The sequence below is a fragment of the Triticum dicoccoides genome, chromosome 7B (assembly GCF_002162155.2).
Source record: "Triticum dicoccoides isolate Atlit2015 ecotype Zavitan chromosome 7B, WEW_v2.0, whole genome shotgun sequence".
Classification (NCBI taxonomy): domain Eukaryota; kingdom Viridiplantae; phylum Streptophyta; class Magnoliopsida; order Poales; family Poaceae; genus Triticum; species Triticum dicoccoides.
Window position 1 is genome coordinate 395,017,973 of NC_041393.1, and position 22,978 is coordinate 395,040,950.

Here is a 22,978-nt window from a genome sequence, read left to right on the forward strand (position 1 = left end):
TTCAGAAAACACCATGGGCGATGACCTCAGGCAACACACACAGTTTCTAGGAATAAACTGTGTTGGATCAATGAACAATCATAACGACATCCTCTTGAAAACTGTTTGCATTAGGCCACCTTGCGCAAACGTTTACCACATAAAAAATGTGTGTGATGGACCTTTGCCACACAGTTTCTTCTACGCACCGTGTGTGATGTATTCAATAAGGCAAAAGATAAAATTGTTAATATCATGTGCAATGGCAATGCTATCACAAACAATTTAATGGGGAAAATTATGTGTGATGTACCTGCGAACGAACGTTTTCCTTGGAGTGACTGTGTGGGATGTATATACGAACGGAAACGTACTTCTTGGATTAACTGTGAGGGATGTACATACTAACGAAAATGTATTCCTTGGACTGACTGTGTGGAATGTACATACTAAAAGAAACGTTTAGCCGGGACTGAGTATGTGGGATGTACTTACGACCAGAAACGATTTGGCATGTATAATTGTATTTTTTAGCACAATTGTATGTCTAACCATATTTGATCGCTCGCCCGTCGCACACGACCTTATTTTGCCGAGCGTGTGTGCCAGGAGGGCCTATCCCCGACGGTTTCTGGGTTGTGTGGGAAGGACCCCCTATCGCAATCACTCACTTGGTGACGGTTTGAAACACCGTCGCGGAAAGGGGTTAAAAACCGTTTGTATAGCACCTCGCTGCACCAGTGTATACATGTATCTCCTAGGGTGTCTGTTGGGTTGGCATGGATCGAGACTGAGTTTTGTCACTCTGTATGACAGAGAGGTATCTCTGGGCCCTCTCGGTAATACAACATCACAAGAAGCTTGCTGATGTCTACTATGCAACCTTCTCCTTGTAGATGTTGTTGGGCCTCGAAGTGCAGAGGTTTGTAGGACAGTAGCAAATTTCCCTCAAGTGGATGACCTAAGGTTTATCAATCCATGGGAGGTGTAGGATGAAGATGGTCTCTCTCAAACAACCCTGCAACCAAAACAAAGAGTCTCTTGTGTCCCCAACACACCCAATACAATGGTGAATTGTATAGGTGCACTAGTTCGACGAAGAGATGGTGATACAAGTGCAATATGGATGGAAGATATAAGTTTTTGTAATCTGAAAAATATAAAAACAGCAAGGTAACTAATGATAAAAGTGAGCGTAAACGGTATTGCAATGCTAGGAAACAAGGCATAGGGTTCATACTGCCACTAGTGCAAGTTCTCTCAACAATAATAACATAACTGGATCATATAACTATCCCTCAACATGCAATAAAGAGTCACTCCAAAGTCACTAATAGCGGAGAACAAACGAAGAGATTATGGTAGGGTACGAAACCACCTCAAAGTTATCCTTTCTGTTCTATCTATTCAAGAGTCCGTAGTAAAATAACATGGAGCTATTCTTTCCGTTCAATCTATCATAGAGTTCATACTAGAATAACACCTTAAGACACAAATCAACCAAAACCCTAATGTCACCTAGATACTCCATTGTCACCTCAAGTATCCGTGGGCATGATTATACGATATGCATCACACAATCTCAGATTCATCTATTCAACCAACACAAAGTACTTCAAAGAGTGCCCCAAAGTTTCTACCGGAGAGTCAAGACCAAAACGTGTGCCAACCCCTATGCATAGGTTCATGGTTAGAACCCGCAAGTTGATCACCAAAACATACATCAAGTGGATCACGTGAATATCCCATTGTCACCACAGATAAACACGGCAAGACATACATCAAGTGTTCTCAAATCCTTAAAGACTCAATCCGATAAGATAACTTCAAAGGGAAAACTCAATCCATTACAAGAGAGTAGAGGGGGAGAAACATCATAAGATCCAACTATAATAGCAAAGCTCGCGATACATCAAGATCGTGCCATAGAGAGAACATGAGAGAGAGAGAGAGAGAAAGATCAAACACATAGCTACTGGTACATACCCTTAGCCCCGAGGGTGAACTACTCCCTCCTCGTCATGGAGAGCGCCGGGATGATGAAGATGGCCACCGGAGATGGATTCCCCCTCCGGCAGGGTGCCGGAACGGGCTCCCGAGAGTTTTTTTGTGGCTACAGAGGCTTGCGGCGGCGAAACACCCGATCTATTGTTCGCTTCGATGTTTTTAGGGTATATGGGAATATATAGGCGAAAGAAGTCGGTCGGGGGAGCCTCGAGGGGCCCACAAGACAGGGGGCGCGCCCCCCACCCTCGTGGCCACCTCAAAGCTTCCTTGACTTCAACTCTAAGTCTCCTGGATCACGTTCTTTCCAAAAATAACGCTCCCGAAGGTTTCATTCCGTTTGGACTCCGTTTGATATTCCTTTTCTCCGAAACACTGAAATAGGCAAGAAAACAACAATATGGGCTGGGCCTCCGGTTAATAGGTTAGTGTAACGCCCCGGATACAACTTTCCATATTCGTAGCTCCGACTCTTGCCATTTCCGGCTATGTGATTTATTATTTCCTCCGTGGTTGGGTTTTTGTCTGTTGTTTTGCATTTTGTTCTTGTCATGCATCTCGTCTCATGTCATCATGCGCATTGCATCGGCATTGTTTTCTTAAAACTTGCATCTGCTCGTAGTTGCCGTTCCTCGCTTCTCTCCGTTGCGTTCGTTGAACGTTTCGAGACCAACCGTGTTTTCGTTTCCCTCTTGTCAAACCACCTAACCTCTCTGCACAACCATCGACCCCCTCTTGCGCGCGTCCGAAAACTGCTCCGAACCCGAACCGGGCTGTCGTGACCGACGGGTCCGGATCTCATCCCCAAACATCTATAAAACATCCCCGTTTTCTTAATTGGACTTCCTAACCTATTTTTTCAACCGTCCGATTAGGATCGTAGGGTCGTGATATTCCCTAACCTAAATTCATCTGATATTAATATCAGTCTAACCCTAGATCCTAGGGGCTTGTCCCATCCACCCTCCTCTCCGCCGTCACTAGCTCCACCTGGTCTTCCCCTTCCTCGGGATCCCCGATCCAATCCATCCAGTCCACCCGGCCGACCCGACCACCTCCTCGTTTTGCATCCCCGACCAACCAGTGCAGCCCCACGCGCCCGTGGATCCCCTCTGCCTTGCTTGAGCTCGCTGGGGAGTAGAGCACCACGGCGCCCGATCTTCTGCGCCTCCCCTCATCCAGGAGCATCTGCTCCTCTGCTCGAGCCCCCTACCTCGGCCTCGCGACCTCGCGTCGCTCCGGCGACCCAGCCCGCCGGCGACCTCAACACCCAGGCCAGCCCCACGCCGCCCCATCTCTCCTTCCTCCCTCCCGCTGCTCCCTCTTTTCTCTAATCTCTCTGTCTCTTGTTCTACAGCCACCGCCATGGGAGCCAAGCTCCAAGCTCCGCCGCTGATGCATCCCGCCTCCATTCCGGCGCCGGAAAAGGAACCCCCGCGCCCGGATCTCGATGCCGTGTCGCCCGACCTCACCGTCTGTTGGCCTCCCGCAGCTCTCTACATCGCGCCCAAGTCCCCTTTCGCCGTTGTTGTCCCGTGCGCTGCGCCCCTGCTTCATCTGCATCGAGCAGCAGGTCGAGCGTTGCGCTCGCTCGCGTGCATCTGCTGCAAGGGACCGCCTGCTACCTCCTCCAGCATCGATGCCCTGCTCGCCTCAGCTCCTCCTCCCCGTCCTCGCCTTGCCGGAGAGGCCCCACCTTCGCCATTCCCACCCCCGCCGGCCTCTGCTCTCTCTGCATTGAGCAGAGGGGCTTCGCTCGCTCGCTCGTTGACCGCGTCGTGCCCTGGGCCACTTCTTGCGCCAAGGCCAGCCGCTCCCCTGCCTGCATCAAGCCCAACCACTCCACCAGCCGGGCCATGGCCCATGGTGAGCGCCCCAGTGCCCAGCAGGTTCAGCCTGTGTGTAATTTTTTCCTGCCCAGCGAATTTTGCCATTTATCCAGAGACTGCCAGTTTTACAGAAAAACCCTCTTACATCATGCATATAATAACTCTTTAACAGTGCATCATATGTAAAAACTTCATATATGTAAAATGCCTAGAATTTTGTGTACTTTAATAATATCCAACTTTCATCCATGTTTAAAATGTTTAAAATGTTGTTTGTTTAAATTTGCTTAAATGCCATGCTAAAATGATTTATTTCATAACTAAATAACCGTAGCTCGGTTTTAAATGTTCTTTATATGTAAATGGGGTGGAAAAATGCCTAGTTTAACATGGTGGACTTTATTTTCCTGTTTAACAACAATAAAATATGTTTTGGGGCAGAACAGTACCAAAACTAAAACATGGACATGAGGATTTTTCGGAATTGTTGTTTGTTGTTTTCGGCCTCATTTAAACCTGCCTAAATAGCTAGTTTACTTATGCTTCACCCCCTTGCCATGCTAATAACATTTAATATTGTTGGGTACACAACCGAGATCAAACTAAATAATTGCATGTGGTGTTTTGTCAATATGCAACTCGTTGCATATTGAGCTCCACTTAACTTGTAGTATTGTTTGTTGCACTTTGCCATGCCATGCCTCTTTAAACCGGACATGCATCATACTTGGTTGCGCATCATGCCATGTTTATGTGATGGTTGTTTACTATGTTCCTTGCTTCTTTCCGGTGTTGCTTCTTAGTCCCGGTAACGTTGCGATTGAGAGGACCCGTTCGACTACGTCTGCTTGTCTTCTTCATGGACTCGTTCTTCTTCCTAGCGGGATTTCAGGCAAGATGATCGTCACCTTGGATCTCACTACTATCATTGATATGCTAGTTGCTTCATTCTATCGCTATGCTGCGCTACCTATCATTTGCTCTTCAAGCCTCCCAATTTGCCATGTCAGCCCCTAACCTTTTCACCCTTCCTAGCAAACCATTGCTTGGCTATGTTACCGCTTTGCTCAGCCCCTCTTATAGCGTTGTTAGTTGCAGGTGAAGTTGAAGATTGCTCCATGGTGGACAGGATTATGTTGGGATAGCACAATATCTCTTATTTAATTAATGCATCTATATACTTAGTAAAGGGTGGAAGACTCGGCCTTATGCCTGGTGTTTTGTTCCACTCTTGCCGCCCTAGTTTCCGTCATACCGGTGTTATGTTCCTGGATTTTGCGTCCCTAACGCGGTTGGGTGATTTATGGGACCCCCTTGACAGTTCGCTTTGAATAAAACTCCTCCAGCAAGGCCCAACCTTGGTTTTACCATTTTCCTCACCACCACCTACATTTCCCTTGGGAGTAATTAACCCGAGGGTCATCTTTATTATAGCCCCCCCCCCCTGGGCCAATGCTTGTCTAAGTGTTGGTCCGAACCTGAGCCCTTTGTAGCGCCCCCTCAGGGAAAGTTGAGGTCTGGTTTTAGTTGTATGGATTGCTCATCCGGTGTTGCCCTGAGAACGAGATATGTGTAGCTCCTATCGGGATTGTCGGTACATCGGGCGGCTTTGCTGGTCTTGTTTTACCATTGTCGAAATGTCTTGTAAACCGGGATTCCGAGTCTGATCGGGTCTTCTTGGGAGAAGGTATATCCTTCGTTGATCGCGAGGGCTTATCATGGGCTAAGTTGGGACACCCCTGCAGGGTATAAACTTTCGAAAGCCGTGCCCGCGGTTATGCGGCAGATGGGAATTTGTTAATGTCCGGTTGTAGATAACTTGACACCAGATCCGAATTAAAACGCATCAACCGCGTGTGTAGCCGTGATGGTCTCTTTTCGGCGGAGTCCGGGAAGTGAACACAGTTTTTGGGTTATGTTTGACATAAGTAGGAGTTGAGGATCACTTCTTGATCATTGCTAGCTTCACGACCGTTCCTTTGCTTCTCTTCTCGCTCTTATTTGCGTATGTTAGCCACCATATCTTGCTTAGTCGTTGCTGCAACCTCACCACTTTACCCCTTCCTTACCCATTAAGCTTTGCTAGTCTTGATACCCATGGTAATGGGATTGCTGAGTCCCCGTGGCTCACAAATTACTACAACAACAGTTGCAGGTACAGGTTATGCGATAACCATGACGCGAGAGTGATGTTACTTGTTTGGAGTGCTTCTTCTGCTTCTTCTTTGATCAGGGGATAGGTTCTAGGTCGGCAGCCTAGGCCAACAGGGTGGATGTCGTTTGAGTTTCTGTTTGTGTTTCATCTGTAGTCGGATGATGCTATTATGTATTGTGATGTTGTATTCGTGTGGCATTGTATGCCTTTTGTATGTATCCCCATCTATTATGTAATGTTGATGTAATGATATCCAGCTTGCAAAAGCGTTTCAATATGCGGTTCTATCCTTGGTGGGACCTTCGAGTCTCTTTAGGATAGTATCGCATATTGTGCGTGATAAGTTGGTATCAGAGCCTCGACCGACCATAGGAGCCCCCTTAATTGTTGGTCATTCTTGAGTCTAGAAGAAATCTATTTTTGAGTCTTAAGATTATATATATCGGAGAGTAGGATTCTTTTTACTCCTCAGTCCCCTTCGTCGCTCTGGTGAGGTCTCCTGACGTAGATGTTTTGTCTTTCCTCTCCTCAAATTTCACTAAAAAAATTAGGATCACGCGGGTATCTTGGGATCGTTCCGATATTCTTATGACGAGAACATTGTTCTTGGTGCCTCCTGACATTTAGGGGTTGTGGCAGTGTCCCGGGGAGTTGAGCTCCGAGGTGTTGTTGTCATAATTTTATTGTTGCAGTTCTAGAATACCTGAGTTTTGCCGACATCGAAAATCTCTTTTATGCAGTTGTTGGTGAGATAACCTCGATGCCACCCAGTACTGGGGCAGGAGTTCGGGAGTATTGCCATAGCTCGTATAACGGATGTTTTTCGAAGGTTGAGGTACACGATTTTCGAAGGTTTCTTCGTTATGTGTTGACGGATGGATACAGCTTGGATGTAGGTATTGTTAGTTTGGGTGAGATATTTATTGCTTCCCCTGTATCCCCAACCCCAGATTGCATAACCAGAAAGTTTTGGGAGTTTTATAGGTGGGAATTCAAGTAGCTCCTAGAATATCTTTCCGACAGATGCATGATATGAGATTGGGGTTCGACGTCTAGTGGTTCGCCTATCCACGGTCGTTTTTTACAGTGGTCTCGTTGTGTCTTAAAGAACCCTTGGCTATGCTGGTTCGGGGACACTTCGTATGTCATGTGCACTGCCTTGTACATGATGGTGTTGTACGATCGAGCCCGTGTGGGCCCCACCATGAAAACTTCGGACGAAATCTCTATCATATGTTTGTTCCGGCTTATTCTGCAAGCCAAATCCTTTGTTTTGTTTTATTTGTGGTATTCGAGTTGCTTCGAAGTCAAATGTTGAATCCATACCTTTCCTAAATGGTGTTCTCATATTGCTATGTGAATACTAATCCTTTCGATCATTGTGGTTGTCATGTTAATTCTTTTCCAACCGGTGCGCTTCTCTTTGAGATGATCCCATCATCCTCCCCATCCGCAAGATCAATTCTAAGTTTTCTCAATGGTGCTTGTTTTGTTCATCCCAAGTTGTCTTGTTTTCCCCCACCCTCCCACCCTTTTTCTTCAAGGACTCAGATTTCTTAATCATGTACCCTTTTATTTGTGGGAAGTCTCTTCATTCTTTTCCTATCAATGTTCTTATCCGGTGATTTCCCATGAAGATGCTCAACAGATTCAAGTTCATCATCCTTCATTGTTGTTTCTTCTCCGGTGGATCCAATTCAAGCTTTCAGTGTCAATCATATTAATTTTCTCATTTCAAGTGCTTTCTTATGCCGGTGTATCTCTTAATCATTCACTTCTCGCTATTCATTCGTTCTCGAGTGTTGATTATATCTCAGAAGGCCCGTCTTTCCATTCTCAATCCGTCCAAATTATTTCGAGGTTGTTATCTCATTCAGGCCATCTAATTCAACCGGTGCAATCCCCCCTTTCCAATCAATCATTCAACAGTGTTTTCCTTTGAGTGGGCCCTAACCCACAGTTCTTTTCCCAGGATCTTACCTGACTCTTCTAATTCTTTTTGGAGTTATTCTCAAATTCATTGCAAAGTTTGACGTAAGAATGAATTATCATCAGTCAAATGTCTTTCTCCAAGATCTTTCAAATTATTTTTTGTTGTTGGCTCAACCTCTTTGTTTTTTTTCATTCTCCCGGAGTATCTCAACAATTCATGGTGGTGTTTCTCGTCGTCATTCTCGAATGTTGAAGACCGAAGAAGAGTTCCTCTTAAATCCTTACCCGTTTCTTCCAAAGATGCGTAGTTCAAGCTTGATGCCATCCTCTCATAATTGTTTTTGATTGTGAGAATTACTTTCTTACCATCAGAGCATTTCATGAGTTGTTTCCATTTCTTTCCTCCGAAGGTCTTCATGTCAAAATTCTTCATTCTCAGTGTGTAGCTATCGTTCTCCAAATCTTACCGGTGAATCGCTCAAATATTCTCTAATCAGTCCATGATCTCTTCGTTCTCATGTATCTATATCCCCTCAAGTATCTTCATTCATTTTCCAATTCTTCCTGGTGAATTGTGCCTTTGCTGCGTTCATTTTCAATTCTTACGGTGGTTCGTTGAAGATTTCTCTTCCTTCGTTATGGTATCAATTCATTCATTCTTTCGTTGTTTCAATTCCACCGGTGGTTCCATCAATACCTTCTCAAATTTGCGCTATATCTCTCTTAATCCTTTCTACGGGAATAAGTAGTATGCCAAATCCATTGCTTGTCATCAATTTAATTTGATGAAGGATAAGCATATAATAAATCTTATTCTTATTTCCTCGAGGTGATTCAATTCTTTTCTTCCGGAGATTGTTCATGATGAAGTAATTCTCGGTTCTAGTGTTTCATCTTTTCCTTTTTCGGAGTTCCAAGTTTTCTCGGTTATATCGTCGCGAAGCTCCATCTAAATCATTGCAAGGCTTCACCTTGTGTTTTCAACTTCTCTTTCTTTCTATCATCCTTTTATTACCGGAGTTCTTCATGGAGGCTCTACATGGTGGTTTGTCAAGGATTCTTTTCATTCTTCAATTGTTCCTCAAGTTTTCTCTCAAAGTTATGATCCGCCAAGCTATACTCAAAATTAAACATGGTGCTCAACACATGTTTTGTTTTGAGGAGATCAAGTATTCTTATTTGTGCATTTCGAAGTGCAATTCTTTCTACCTTATCTTTTGAGGTGGTGTTATATCATTCTTGGCAATTTCTATTCAGGTTTCACGATTCACATGTTGTCAAGAATGAGGTATTTTAAATCCATCAAACTCTTCTTTGGAGTTATCTTGGTATAGATTTCACCTAAAGCCTTCCCTAAGGAATGTTGCTATTTGTGGTGCTTATCAATGATCTGAGTTTTCTCCTATCCTCTCAGCGAAAGCAGTTTTCATCTCTTCGTTGATCTCAAACAAGCAATTGTTTTTCGTTAGTGGCAGAATTTCACCTCAATTGTTGACATGTTTCCATAAGCCCACTACAAGTTTATTCGTTTCATTGTTGGTTTTCCAACAACTCCGTTCTAACCTTCTTGGAAGGGTGCTTTCCAAGATCATTTGTGGCAGAAGTTGGCATTTTCTACTCCATTCTTTTATTCCAATGATCTATCTTCTATTTTTTCTTCCGGAGGCATGGTGATGTTGCTCTTTTCACTCATCATCTCGACTTGTGAGGATCGTGTTCTTTTCATGCTTATCCATTTAACCGGAGTGTTGTGTCATCTCTTCAAGTTCTTTTCATCTTATCAAGTTTTCCTTCTCCTTTCCGTCAGAGTGCTGCCCAAATTATATCAATATATTTCCTTCTCTATCTAGTTTTAACCGGAGTGGTTTCAATATCTATCTTATTACTAAACCTCTTGGTTCTCGTCGTATCCCTTGTTCCTCTTTTCTAACGGAGTGTTTTCAACTTTTCTCATCTTCGTTGTTTTCTTTCTTGCATTTTGCTCAACATCTCAAGGTTCATGGTTTCACTCGTTTGTCAAAGAAGCAACTTAGTTTACCTCTTATCTTCCTCTTCCTTTTCCCTCCGGTGCCATCCTAGATCTCGGGACGAGATCCTCTCGTAGTGGTGGAGTGTTGTAACGGCCCGGATACAACTTTCCATATTCGTAGCTCCGACTCTTGCCATTTCCGGCTATGTGATTTATTATTTCCTCCGTGGTTGGGTTTTTGTCTGTTGTTTAGCATTTTGTTCTTGTCATGCATCTCGTCTCATGTCATCATGCGCATTGCATCGGCATTGTTTTCTTAAAACTTGCATCCGCTCGTAGTTGCCGTTCCTCGCTTCTCTCTGTTGCGTTCGTTGACCGTTTCGAGACCAACCGTGTTTTCATTTCCCTCTTGTCAAACCACCTAACCTCTCTGCACAACCATCGACCCCCTCTTGCGCGCGTCCGAAAACTGCTCCGAACCCGAACCGGGCTGTCGTGACCGATGGGTCCGGATCATCCCCAAACATCTATAAAACATGCCCATTTTCTTAATTGGACTTCCTAACCTATTTTTTTCAACCATCCGATTACGATCGTAGGGTCGTGATATTCCCTAACCTAAATTCATCTGATATAAATATCAGTCTAACCCTAGATCCTAGGGGCTTGTCCCATCCACCCTCCTCTCCGCCGCCACTAGCTCCACCTGGTCTCCCCCTTCCTCGGGATCCCCGATCCAATCCATCCAGTCCACTCGGCCGACCCGACCACCTCCTCGTTTTGCATCCCCGACCAACCATTGCAGCCCCACGCGCCCGTGGATCCCCTCTGCCTCGCTTGAGCTCGCCGAGGAGTAGAGCACCACGGCGCCCGATCTTCTGCGCCTCCCCTCGTCCAGGAGCATCTGCTCCTCTGCTCGAGCCCCCTGCCTCGGCCTCGCGACCCCGCGTCGCTCCGGCGACCCAGCCCGCCGGCGACCTCAACACCCAGGCCAGCCCCGCGCCGCCCCATCTCTCCTTCCTCCCTCCCGCTGCTCCCTCTTTTCTCTAATCTCTCTGTCTCTTGTTCTACAGCCACCGCCATGGGAGCCAAGATCCAAGCTCCGCCGCTGATGCATCCCGCCTCCATTCCGGCGCCGGAAACGGAACCCCCGCGCCCGGATCTCGATACCATGTCCCCCGACCTCGCCATCTGTTGGCCTCCCGCAGCTCTCTGCATCACGCCTAAGTCCCCTGTCGCCTTTGTTGTCCTGAGCGTTGCGCCCCTGCTTCGTCTGCATCGAGCAGCAGGTCGAGCGCTGCGCTCGCTCGCGTGCATCTGCTGCAAGGGACCGCCTGCTTCCTCCTCCAGTGCCGACGCTCTGCTCGCCTCAGCTCCTCTGCCCCGTCCTCGCCTTGCCGGAGAGGCCCGGCCTTCGCCATTCCCAGCCCCGCCAGCCTCTACTCTCTCTGCATCGAGCAGAGGGGCTTCGCTCGCCCGCTCGTTTACCGCGCCGCGCCCTGGGCCACTTCTTGCGCCAAGGCCAGCCGCTCCCGTGCCTGCATCAAGCCCAACCGCTCCACCAGCCGGGCCATGGCCCATGGTGAGCGCCCAGTGCCCAGCAGATTCAGCCCATGTGTATTTTTTTTTCTGCGCTGCGAATTTTGCCATTTATCCAGAGACTGCCAGTTTTACAGAAAAACCCTCTTACATCATGCATATAATAACTCTTTAACAGTGCATCATATGTAAAAACTTCATATATGTAAAATGCTTAGAATTTTGTGTAGTTTAATAATATCCAACTTTCATCCATGTTTAAAATGTTTAAAATGTTGTTTGTTTAAATTTGCTTAAATGCCATGCTAAAATGATTTATTTCATAACTAAATAACCGTAGCTCGATTTTAAATGTTCTTTATATGTAAATGGGGTGGGAAAATGCCTAGTTTAACATGGGTGACTTTATTTTCCTGTTTAACAACAATAAAATATGTTTTAGGGCAGAACAGTACCAAAACTAAAACATGGACATGAGGATTTTCCGGAATTGTTGTTTGTTGTTTTCAGCCTCATTTAAACCTGCCTAAATAGCTAGTTCACTTATGCTTCACCCCCTTGCCATGCTAATAACATTTAATATTGTTGGGTACATAACCGAGATCAAACTAAATAATTGCATGTGGTGTTTTGTCAATATGCAACTCGTTGCATATTGAGCTCCACTTAACTTGTAGTATTGTTTGTTGCACTTTGCCATGCCATGCCTCTTTAAACCGGACATGCATCATACTTGGTTGCGCATCATGCCATGTTTATGTGATGGTTGTTTACTATGTTCCTTGCTTCTTTCCGGTGTTGCTTCTTAGTCCCGGTAACGTTGCGATTGAGAGGACCCGTTCGACTACGTCCGCTTGTCTTCTTCATGGACTCATTCTTCTTCCTAGCGGGATTTCAGGCAAGATGACCGTCACCTTGGATCTCACTACTATCATTGATATGCTAGTTGCTTAGTTCTATCGCTATGCTGCGCTACCTATCATTTGCTCTTCAAGCCTCCCAATTTGCCATGTCAGCCCCTAACCTTTTCACCCTTCCTAGCAAACCATTGCTTGGCTATGTTACCACTTTGCTCAGCCCCTCTTATAGCGTTGTTAGTTGCAGGTGAAGTTGAAGATTGCTCCATGGTGGACAGTATTATGTTGGGATAGCACAATATCTCTTATTTAATTAATGCATCTATATACTTGGTAAAGGGTGGAAGACTCGGCCTTATGCCTGGTGTTTTGTTCCACTCTTGCCGCCCTAGTTTCCGTCATACCGGTGTTATGTTCCTGGATTTTGCGTCCCTAACACGGTTGGGTGATTTATGAGACCCCATCGACAGTTTGCTTTGAATAAAACTCCTCCAGCAAGGCCAAACCTTGGTTTTACCATTTGCCTCACCACCACCTACATTTCCCTTGGGAGTAATTAACCTGAGGGTCATCTTTATTATAGACCCCCCCCCCCGGGCCAATGCTTGTCTAAGTGTTGGTCCGAACCAGAGCCCTTTGCAGCACCCCCTCAGGGAAACTTGAGGTCTGGTTTTAGTTGTACGGATTGCTCATCCGGTGTTGCCCTGAGAACGAGATATGTGTAGCTCCTATCGGGATTGTCGGTACATCGGGCGGCTTTGCTGGTCTTGTTTTACCATTGTCGAAATGTCTTGTAAATCGGGATTCCGAGTCTGATCGGGTCTTCTTGGGAGAAGGTATATCCTTCGTTGATCGCGAGGGCTTATCATGGGCTAAGTTGGGACCACCCTGCAGGGTATAAACTTTCGTAAGCCGTGCCCGCGGTTATGCGGCAGATGGGAATTTGTTAATGTCCGGTTGTAGATAACTTGACACCAGATCCGAATTAAAACACATCAACCGCGTGTGTAGCCGTGATGGTCTCTTTTCGGCGGAGTCCGAGAAGTGAACACGGTTTTTGGGTTATGTTTGACGTAAGTAGGAGTTCAGGATCACTTCTTGATCATTGCTAGCTTCACGACCGTTCCTTTGCTTCTCTTCTCGCTCTTATTTGCGTATATTAGCCACCATATCTTGCTTAGTCGCTGCTGCAACCTCACCACTTTACCCCTTCCTTACCCATTAAGCTTTGCTAGTCTTGATACCCATGGTAATGGGATTGCTGAGTCCCCGTGGCTCACAGATTACTACAACAACAGTTGCAGGTACAGGTTATGCGATAACCATGACGCGAGAGCGATGTTACTTGTTTGGAGTGCTTCTTCTGCTTCTTCTTCGATCAGGGGATAGGTTCCAGGTCGGCAGCCTAGGCCAACAGGGTGGATGTCGTTTGAGTTTCTGTTTGTGTTTCATCTGTAGTCGGATGATGCTATTATGTATTGTGATGTTGTATTCGTGTGGCATTGTATGCCTTTTGTATGTATCCCCATCTATTATGTAATGTTGATGTAATGATATCCATCTTGCAAAAGCGTTTCAATATGCAGTTCTATCCTTGGTGGGACCTTCGAGTCTCTTTAGGATAGTATCGCATATTGGGCGTGATAGTTAGTCCCAAAATTAATATAAAAGTGTATAATAAAGCCCATAAACATTCAAAACAGATAATAAAATAGCATGAATGCTTCATAAATTATAGATACGTTGGAGACGTATCACTTGCAAGCAATGTGACTAAGGAGTTAGTCGCGGGATCTTGTATTACGGAACGAATAAAGAGACTTCCCGATAACGAGATTGAACTAGGTATGACGATCGAATCTCGGGCAAGTAACATACCGCTAAACAAAGGGAACTGCATACGGGATTGATTGAATCCTTGGAATCGTGGTTCGACCGATAAATATCTTCATGGAATATGTGGGAACGAGTATGGGCATTCAGGTCGCGCTATTGGTTTTTGACCGGAGAGGTGTCTCGGTCATGTCCACATGATTCTTGAACCTGTAGGGTCCACACGCTTCACGTTCGGTGACACTAGAGTAGTATTGGGATATTCACATTGGTGACCGAATGTTGTTAAGAGTCCCGGATGAGATCCCGGATGTCACAAGGAGCTCCGGAATGGTCCGGAGGTAAAGATTTATATATGGGAAGTCATATTTTGGCTATCGGAAAAGTTCGGGTTTTACCGATATTGTACCGGGAAGCTTCCAGAGGGTTCTAGAAGGTTTCGTAGGAGTCCGGAAGGATCCCTCCATCACCTAGGGCATGCATGGGCTATAGGGGGCGTCCTAGCCTTATTGGGACAGGCGCACATGCCCCCTAAGGCCCATCCGCCTAGGGGGGAGGGAAACCCTAAGGGAAAGGGCCCTCCACTTGCCTGGGAGGGCACTCCTCCCCCTTTGGCCACCTCCCCTCCTTGGAGGAGGGGCTAGGGATGAGCCCCCAGCCCTCCAACACCCCTATATATAGTAGGGAGGAGGCGCAAGGGCTGGAGACAACAATTCCCACGCCATGTGGCCTCCCCTCTCTCTTGTTCTTCCTCATTCATAGTTCCGAAGGCGCTTGGCGAAGCCCTGCTGCGATTGCTCCACCACCATATCCATCATGCCGTCGTGCTGGTTGAGATGCCATCTACTTCTCCTCCCTCTATTGCTGGAACAAGAGGGAGGAGACGCCGTCGAGCCGCACGTGTGTTGAACGCAAAGGTGTCCTCCGTTCGGCGCTAGATCGGATTGGATCGCGATTGGATCCTGAAGAGTATGACTACATCAACCGTGTTTCTTAATGCTTCTGCTTAGCAATCTACAATGGTATGTAGATCCAATCTCTCCTCTCGTAGATGGTCATCTCCTAGATTGATCTTAGTGAGCATAGGCAATTTTTTGTTTCCCATGCAATGTTCCCCAACACTTACTTTGAGATGCATGTTGGATAGCGGTCTTGGGTGGAGTAATAGTAGTAGATGTAGTTGGATTACGGTCTACTTATCATGGATGTAGTGCCCATGTGAGATTATGCCATGAATGATCATAGTTATAATTTGCGCTATTATGTTAATTATCCAACAATAATTTGTCTACCATGCCAATACATGCTTTCGAGAGATATGCCACTAGTGAACCAATGGCCCCAAGTTCTATTTTCCATCAATACAAAAAAACTACAGTTTACCCCTTTACTTTATTGTTGTTTTCCCTATCACATATATTTGCTTTTAATCTTGTAACTAGCAAGAACATGGGGATTGACAACCTCCTTGCTATTGTTGGGTGCAATAATTTTTATTTGTTTTGTGTGCAGCTACTGCCAATGTTGCTACCTTGATGCCTCCTGCTGGTTCGATAAACCTTGATTCTTAACTGGGAGAAATACTATATCATGTCGTGCTACAACACCTTTCCTCTTCGGGGAATCCAACAACTCCTATAGGAGTAGCAGCTCCCACCCAGCTCCATCTACACCTGGATAGATTTCGAAACCGATGTCATCAATAACTTTGAGGGCACATACCGCCCTGGCGACGCATACGACCTCCACAATTGCATACACAACGCCAACAGCTCGCACAAGACTTCATCTCGCGCAATATATGCTTTCATCAACTGTGCTCAGGACTCTCTTTCCGGCTGGGCAAAAAGTGGGTTGAAGAGAAGCTAAGCACAATGGCACAACCAATGAAGATCGCCAACGACTATGCAACTGGTGACGAAACAGCTCGCGTAGGCCGCCGCCACACCATAGCTCCAGAAACTCCTGAGCCCGCAGACGGCGAGGGCACCAGAAGCATAAACCACAACCGCAATTGAGACCGCAAGAGGGAGGACGAACATGAATCCAACCTTGTCGCGGTATGAACAAGGTCGGCCAAGGCGGTGCAAAGAAACAACGATGGGACAACAAGTCCAAACGCCCAAGGCACACCTATGAGGAAATCAGGGCGCCAAGTCTAGTCGGCGCAAAGAAGCATCGGTGGGACAACAAGTCCAGGCGCCAAGTCCAGTCCAGATGCACATATCATTCTTTCTAATACGATGCAATGTCTCATCGATAATGGGATGCACGTAAATATTTAGTCAATTTCAAGGCTCCACAACTCTAGTATTCAATGGGCAACAATGTGCATGTCTTTCTTTTCCCTCCAGCAAGACAACCAGGGCAAAGTCCTCCTCCCCTCGATCTTCGTCGCCGAGCCCATGGATCCACCACGCCTCTGCGTGTGCTCCGGCTAGTAGATATGTTAGGGATTTAGTCCTCGGATGGGTGGCGCTCTGACGGATGGCGACGCTTCTTTGACCTAGTCTTCGGCTTCGTTCCTTCTCAAGTTCATTCGTCGACACAGATTATATGAGTTCTGGCGTAAATTCCTGCCAGCTCCTCGGGGCGGCAAGGTTAGGGTTTCTCGTTGCGCATATATGACGACGAGATTTAGTGTGAGGTTCTTTAGATCAATTATTAAAGGGTTCAACGATGAAGATTGTGGCTCCAGAGGAGCTGGTTCTTAGGGACACGTGCACGAAGACTTTCAACTGTCATTGACAAGTTCAGGTCGGGTCGGCTCCAGTACGGGAGCGGCGACACCAGCGCATTGTTGGCTCGTTCTGGCGGCGACAATGGTTGTTCAGTGGTTCAGGGACCTTGATGTAATTTTCATTATACTTGGGGTACTTTGTAGTTTTGATGAACTTTTTATATTGGATCTGAGCCTTTTTTGTTAAAGAAAATGCATTTGACGATTTGCGAGTATATATCCGTGAGTATACTCAGCATTGCCTAGAAATTAAATAAGGTCAAATTAGAAAACCCGTAACTGTTTCACGCGGCAAATTTTCAACGTGATCCAAGCGGTTGATGACTTTGATGTTATCGATGATTCCGGGCGTATCTTCTTGGATGGAGCAGAGTGCACCACCGAAGCGTTTAACCACTCATGAGAGATGTAGCACTCGGGCCAGCGGGCGTATGTGCCGCAGTGACGAGGTCACTCTTCATATCCTTTCACTGTATCTCATTAGCAAAAAAAAAAAATATATCTCCTTTCACTGTATCTGTGGTGATACATTTTAGTATATTTTTAGAAGGATTATCTTTTACAATGAAACTGTGGGAAGATGGCCACAGTCTCTCTTTTTTTGTTGCGTGGTGAGGCATGGCCACCTTGACTTTGCCTAACAAAAAACGAATTTGATCTTTTGCCGGAGGCGATGGCCCGTCGGTACTGTAACCAGCAGTGCGACCAACCAGGTTTCGGCTCCTCGGACGCAGGCCCCGCTGCACGTAACACGTGCCCCTCCCCTTATCACCTCCCCCCGTTTGCAAACACTCGAGTCCAGCAACATTTCGCGCCACACCCTCCTCTCGTTCCTTCCCCTGCTCCATTTTTCTCTGCTTGCGCGGTGCGGCCACTACCACCACGACACGACACGATGGCCGCCGTGTCCATGGCCCTGTCCCGAGCGCTCGCCGCACGGCATTCCGCTCACCACCTGCAGCTGCACCACCTCCTCGCCGTCTCCACCTCGCCGCCGCGGCTGCCTCTGCTCCCGCGTGGGCCGCCAGCCGGGATCGCGCCTCTGCACCTCACTCGCGGCGGCGGCACGGCCAGGAGGATCATGCCCGTGTGCCCCAGGCTTGGGTCGGGTGGATCGGACGACCTGGCCCCGACGCCCAAGTCGGAACGCACCATGACGGGCTTCGACCTGGCCAGCCTCTGGGTGGGCCTCGTCGTCGGCGTGCCGGCCTACTACCTCGCCGGCAGCCTCGTCGACCTCGGCATGTCGGCGATCCAGGGCGTAGCCACCGTCACGCTCGCCAACCTCATCGTGCTCGCCACGCTCGTGCTCACGGCCGCGCCGGCCGTCACGCACGGGCTGCCGTTCCCGGTGCTCGCGCGCGCCGCCTTCGGGGTTCACGGCGCGCACGTCCCGGCTGTCGTCCGCGCGGTCATCGGCTGCGGGTGGTTCGGGATCGAGTCGTGGATCGGCGGCAGAGCCATCTTCCTCCTCCTGCCGGCGTGGCTCAAGACCCACGCGCCGCTGCTGAAGCCGGTGCCCGGCCTCGGGGCCTCGCCGCTCGAGATCGCGTGCCTCCTCGTCTTCTCGGCCGCGCAGCTCGTTGTCATCATGCGCGGTATGGACGGCATCCGCAAGCTTGAGAAGTACGCAGCACCGGTGCTCGTGGCGCTCACCTCCGCGTTGCTGGCCTGGGCCTACGTCTCTGCCGGCGGCTTCGGGCCCATCCTCTCGCTTCCGCCGCGGCTGGTCGGCGGCGACTTCTGGCAGCTCTTCTTCCCGGCGCTCACCGCCAACATCAGTTTCTGGTCGACGGTGTCCATCAACATCCCGGATTTCGCGCGGTACGCCCGGAGCCAGACGGACCAGGTGCTCGGACAGATCGGGCTGCCGCTGTTCATGGGCATGTTCACCTTCGCCGGCCTCGCCATAACCTCCTCCACCGAGGCCATCTTCGGTCAGGTCATCTCCGACCCCATCGAGCTTCTCAGCCGCATCGGCGGGCCCGCCACCAGGGTCCTCGCCATCTTCGGCATCACCCTCGCCATCATCACCACCAACATCGCCGCCAATGTCGTCGCGCCGGCGAACACCCTCGTCGCGCTCGCGCCGCAGACATTTACATTCGCCAAGGGCGCGCTCGCCACGGCGCTGCTCGGCATCGCCTTGCAGCCGTGGCGGCTGCTCGGCTCCAGCGAGAGCTTCGTCTTCACCTGGCTGCTGGGAAATGCGGCGCTCATGGGGCCCATCGGAGGCGTCGTGCTCGCCGATCACTATATAGTGCGGCGTACCGCGTTGGACGTCGACGCGCTCTACTCGGAGGAAGCCGACAGCGCGTACTACTTCCAGGGCGGCTTCAACGTTGCCGCGATGGTGGCGATGGCGGCAGGATTCGCCGCCGTCATGCCGGGGTTCTTGCACAAGGTCGGGGTGCTGCCGACAATGTCCAAGGCACTCGTCGTGGCCTATGACAATGCCTGGTTCGTCAGTTTCTTCATCGCCGGCGCCGTCTACTCCCTGCTGCGTCTCCGGAGAGGGGTTGAAGTGAAACGACAGTACAGTCGTGCCACTTCATACTCCTACTAGAGCGGGTCTCAGAATGACACTACATACAACAATATTTACTGACAAGACTACTAGTAATAAGCAAACAAGAAAGTGCCTCCATATACATCTCATAAACAGTGGGATAGAGTTTATATGCCTACATTTATTTTGTGAGACAACATGCTACTGTATGTACGTTGAATATATACATGGTTCAGCTATTTATTTATTTTTGGAATGAGATGGTAGTATTTCTGCGTGAATTACCCCAGTAGATCCTACTCTTGAGTGTGGCCTACATGTATTTTTCTTTGCCACAGAGCCAAAGCGCATAATGTTGTTACTCCCTCTTTTCACTTTTACAAGACGTTTAGACAATTCAGACGATGTCCAAAACTATACAATGTCAGCTGTTCAAAACGTCTTATAAAAAGAACGAAGGGAGTACCTTGGGATTAACGAAGCATGCATCAGTCTCAGGCCTCATTTGTTTGTAGGATTTTTGTAGGAATCATGTATGTATGTTTGGAGCTCCAACGATGAGGTCTAATTACAATGGTTAATGCCTTTTTTAGGATACACCATAGAGAGTTATGTATCAGATTCATAAGAAAAAGAGTTAAGATGGACCATACAATGTCATACGGTATATGATGCATGATAGCAACCACACCACCACTACACCAACATAGGACCGCGGCGGCCAACGCCTTGCGTCGCTGATCAACCTGGCCGCGGCGGCCAAAGCCTGGCGCCATGGACTACTCCGGTCACGGCGGCCACCATATTCCCTGCACACCTCTCATTCTCTGGCGATCTCTACGAGATGCCACGGCTTTGAGCAACGCGAACATGAGAAGAGCGGCAAGTCTGCTAATGTTGTTATCGGTGATACTAATATGAAGGAATCTGGATACGGTATTTTCCCTACCATCCTTTCAGTATTTCAATCCCCTGATTGGTTAATTGACACAGGTGCAAATGTACATGTTTGTGCTGACGCTTTCATGTTTTCTTCTTACCAGGCCACAGGGACTTCTCCTGTGCTGACGGGGAATGGTTCACATGCCATTGTTCGAGGTGTCGGTACGGTTGATCTGAAGTTTACTTCGGGAAGACCGTGCGTCTGAAGAACATTCATCATGTGTCGTCCGTCAATAAGAATCTCGTCAGTGGTTCCCGTTTATATCGAGATGGTTTTAAGTTGGGTTTTGAGTCCAATAAAGTTGTAATTTCCAAGTTTGGACAACTTGTTGGAAAAGGCTATGGGTGTGGAGGCTTGTTCCGCCTATCTTTGTCAGATATTTGCACTACAGTTATTAATAATATGTTTGCCACAATAATGAGTCTGATATTTGGCATTCAACACTTTGTCATATTAACTTTAGTTGATGACGCGGCTAGCCAATATGAATGTAATTCTGAAAATCCCTACTGTCAAAGGCTCCAAGTATCAAGTATGTGTGCAAGCTAGCAACCTCGCAAGTCCCATAAGGCTGCAGAGGCAAGAGACTTTGCGCCACTAGAGCTTATACATTCTGATCTTTGTGAGATGAAAGGCGTGTTAACAAAAGGTGGAAAGAGATACGTCATGACATTAATTGATGACTCCACTAGATATTGTTATATGTATCTTCTGAAATCAAAAGATGAGGCTTTAACTTTCTTCAGAAACTATAAAGCTGAAGCGGAGAACCAACTTGATCGGAAAATTAGACGACTAAGGTCTGATCGTGGTGGAGAGTATTTTTCTTATGAATTTGATTTGTTTCGTGCGGAACATGGTATAATCCATGAGAGGACGCCTCCCTACTCACCTCAGTCGAATGGGGTGGCTGAAAGAAAGAACCGAACTCTAACTGATTTGGTTAACGCCATGTTAGACACATCGGGTCTTTCCAAGGAATGGTGGGGGAGGCGCTAATGACTGCATGCCATGTCCTAAACCGAGCTCCCACAAAGCATGAGACCATGACTCCATTTGAGGAATGGGAAAGGAAAAGGTTGAAACTCTCTTACCTACGTACTTGGGGTTGTTTGGCGAAAGTCAATATACCAATTCCCAAGAAGCGCAAGCTTGGACCAAAAACCGTGGATTGTGTTCTTCAAGGCTATGCTTTTCATAGCATTGGCTACAGATTTTTGATAATAAAATCTGAGGTATCTGACATGCATGTTGGTACGATTATGGAGTCTAATGATGCAACTTTGTTTGAGGACATATTTCCTATGAAGAATATGTCGAGTTCGTCAAATCAGGAGATTCCTACTCCATCTAGTGAGGAAATCGTTGTAATTCCTGAACCCACCATTGCGATGTAACACGTTGAGAATCCTGTTGATGGTGACAATGAAACTCCTGTAAGGAATAAGAGATAGAGGACTGCAAAGTCCTTTAGTGATGATTTCATTGTGTACCTCGTGGATGACACACCCATGACTATTTCAGAAGCCTATGCATGTCCTGATGTTGACTACTGGAAGGAAGCTATTGTCGGGAAACATAGCATGCAATTTCAAAAAAATTCCTATGCTCACACAAGATCTATCTAGGAGATGCATAGCAACGAGAGGGGAAGAGTGTGTCCACATACCCTTGTAGACCGAAAGCGGAAGCGTTTGCCAACGCAGTTGATGTAGTCGTACTTCTTCTTGTTCCGGCCGATCAAGTACTGAACGTACGACACCTCCGAGTTCTGCACACGTTCAGCTTGATGACGTCCCTCGAACTCTTGATCCAGCAGAGTGTCGAGGAAGTAGAAGAGTTCCGTCAGCACAACGGCGTGGTGATGGTGATGGTGAAGTTATCCGCGCAGGGCTTCGCCTAATGTCACACCCTAGCTAGTCATGCATTAGAGTGTTGCATCATGTTTACTCTTTCATCAGAAATTTGAAATGGGGATCTGTGAAACCCTCAGAATCATTTTGAAAATGATCCAAATAAAAATTTCTCCAAAAGGGTCCAAGAAAATGCTCATGTGGCTCTCTGAAAATATTGGACAGAGATAAAAATCAAACCAATATTTTTAAGAGCTCATAGGTATTTATTTTGGGCTTTTGGAATTAATGCATAAATATTTGCATTGGAAATATATTAATTATATATATTAATATATGTCCAAATATTATGCCATTTATAAAGGAGCTCTGGAATAATATATCTAGCTCCTGCAAAATTGGCATAAGTTAAATAAATGATTTAATATATTTTTTAAATCAAAACAAATGTCAGAAATTTGAAAACAGAAAAATAAACAAAGGGAGAAACTTACCTGGGCTCCTCCCTGTGCGGCCCAGCCAGCTGGCCGGCCCAGCCAGCAGGCGGCCCAGCCCGCCTCCCTCCTCTGTCGTCTTCGTCCTCGACAGAGGGAGGGGAGTGTGGCCGGCGCGCGCGCGCGCCACCACGCCACGCCACCTCTCTCCCTGCCTGCCTGCCCTCCCCTCCTCGCTCGATGCCCCGGACGACGCCATGCCTCCCCCCTGCTCTCTCTCACTCTCCCCCGGCTCTCCCCTCCTCTCCCTCGCTCTCTCTCTCACACGGCCGAACACCACCGTCGCCGCCGTTCGCCATAGCAGCCGTCTCCGGCCACCCCTCGCTCCCCCGACTAGCTCAG

General features: G+C 47.5%; 1 protein-coding gene across 1 annotated transcript; it reads left to right on the forward strand.

The window, feature by feature from the left end:
- The first annotated feature begins 17,645 nt into the window (after positions 1-17,645).
- LOC119335749 (purine-uracil permease NCS1-like) lies at positions 17,646-19,627 on the forward strand. The gene has a single exon (XM_037607834.1). It carries the CDS (start codon positions 17,733-17,735, stop codon positions 19,401-19,403), a length of 1,671 nt encoding a protein of 556 aa, XP_037463731.1. The 5' UTR covers positions 17,646-17,732; the 3' UTR covers positions 19,404-19,627.
- Positions 19,628-22,978: the final 3,351 nt, after the last annotated feature.

Bases quoted from the DNA above. Each gene is read 5' to 3' on its own strand.
- LOC119335749 (XM_037607834.1), top strand. From the start codon at position 17,733: ATGGCCGCCGTGTCCATGGCCCTGTCCCGAGCGCTCGCCGCACGGCAT.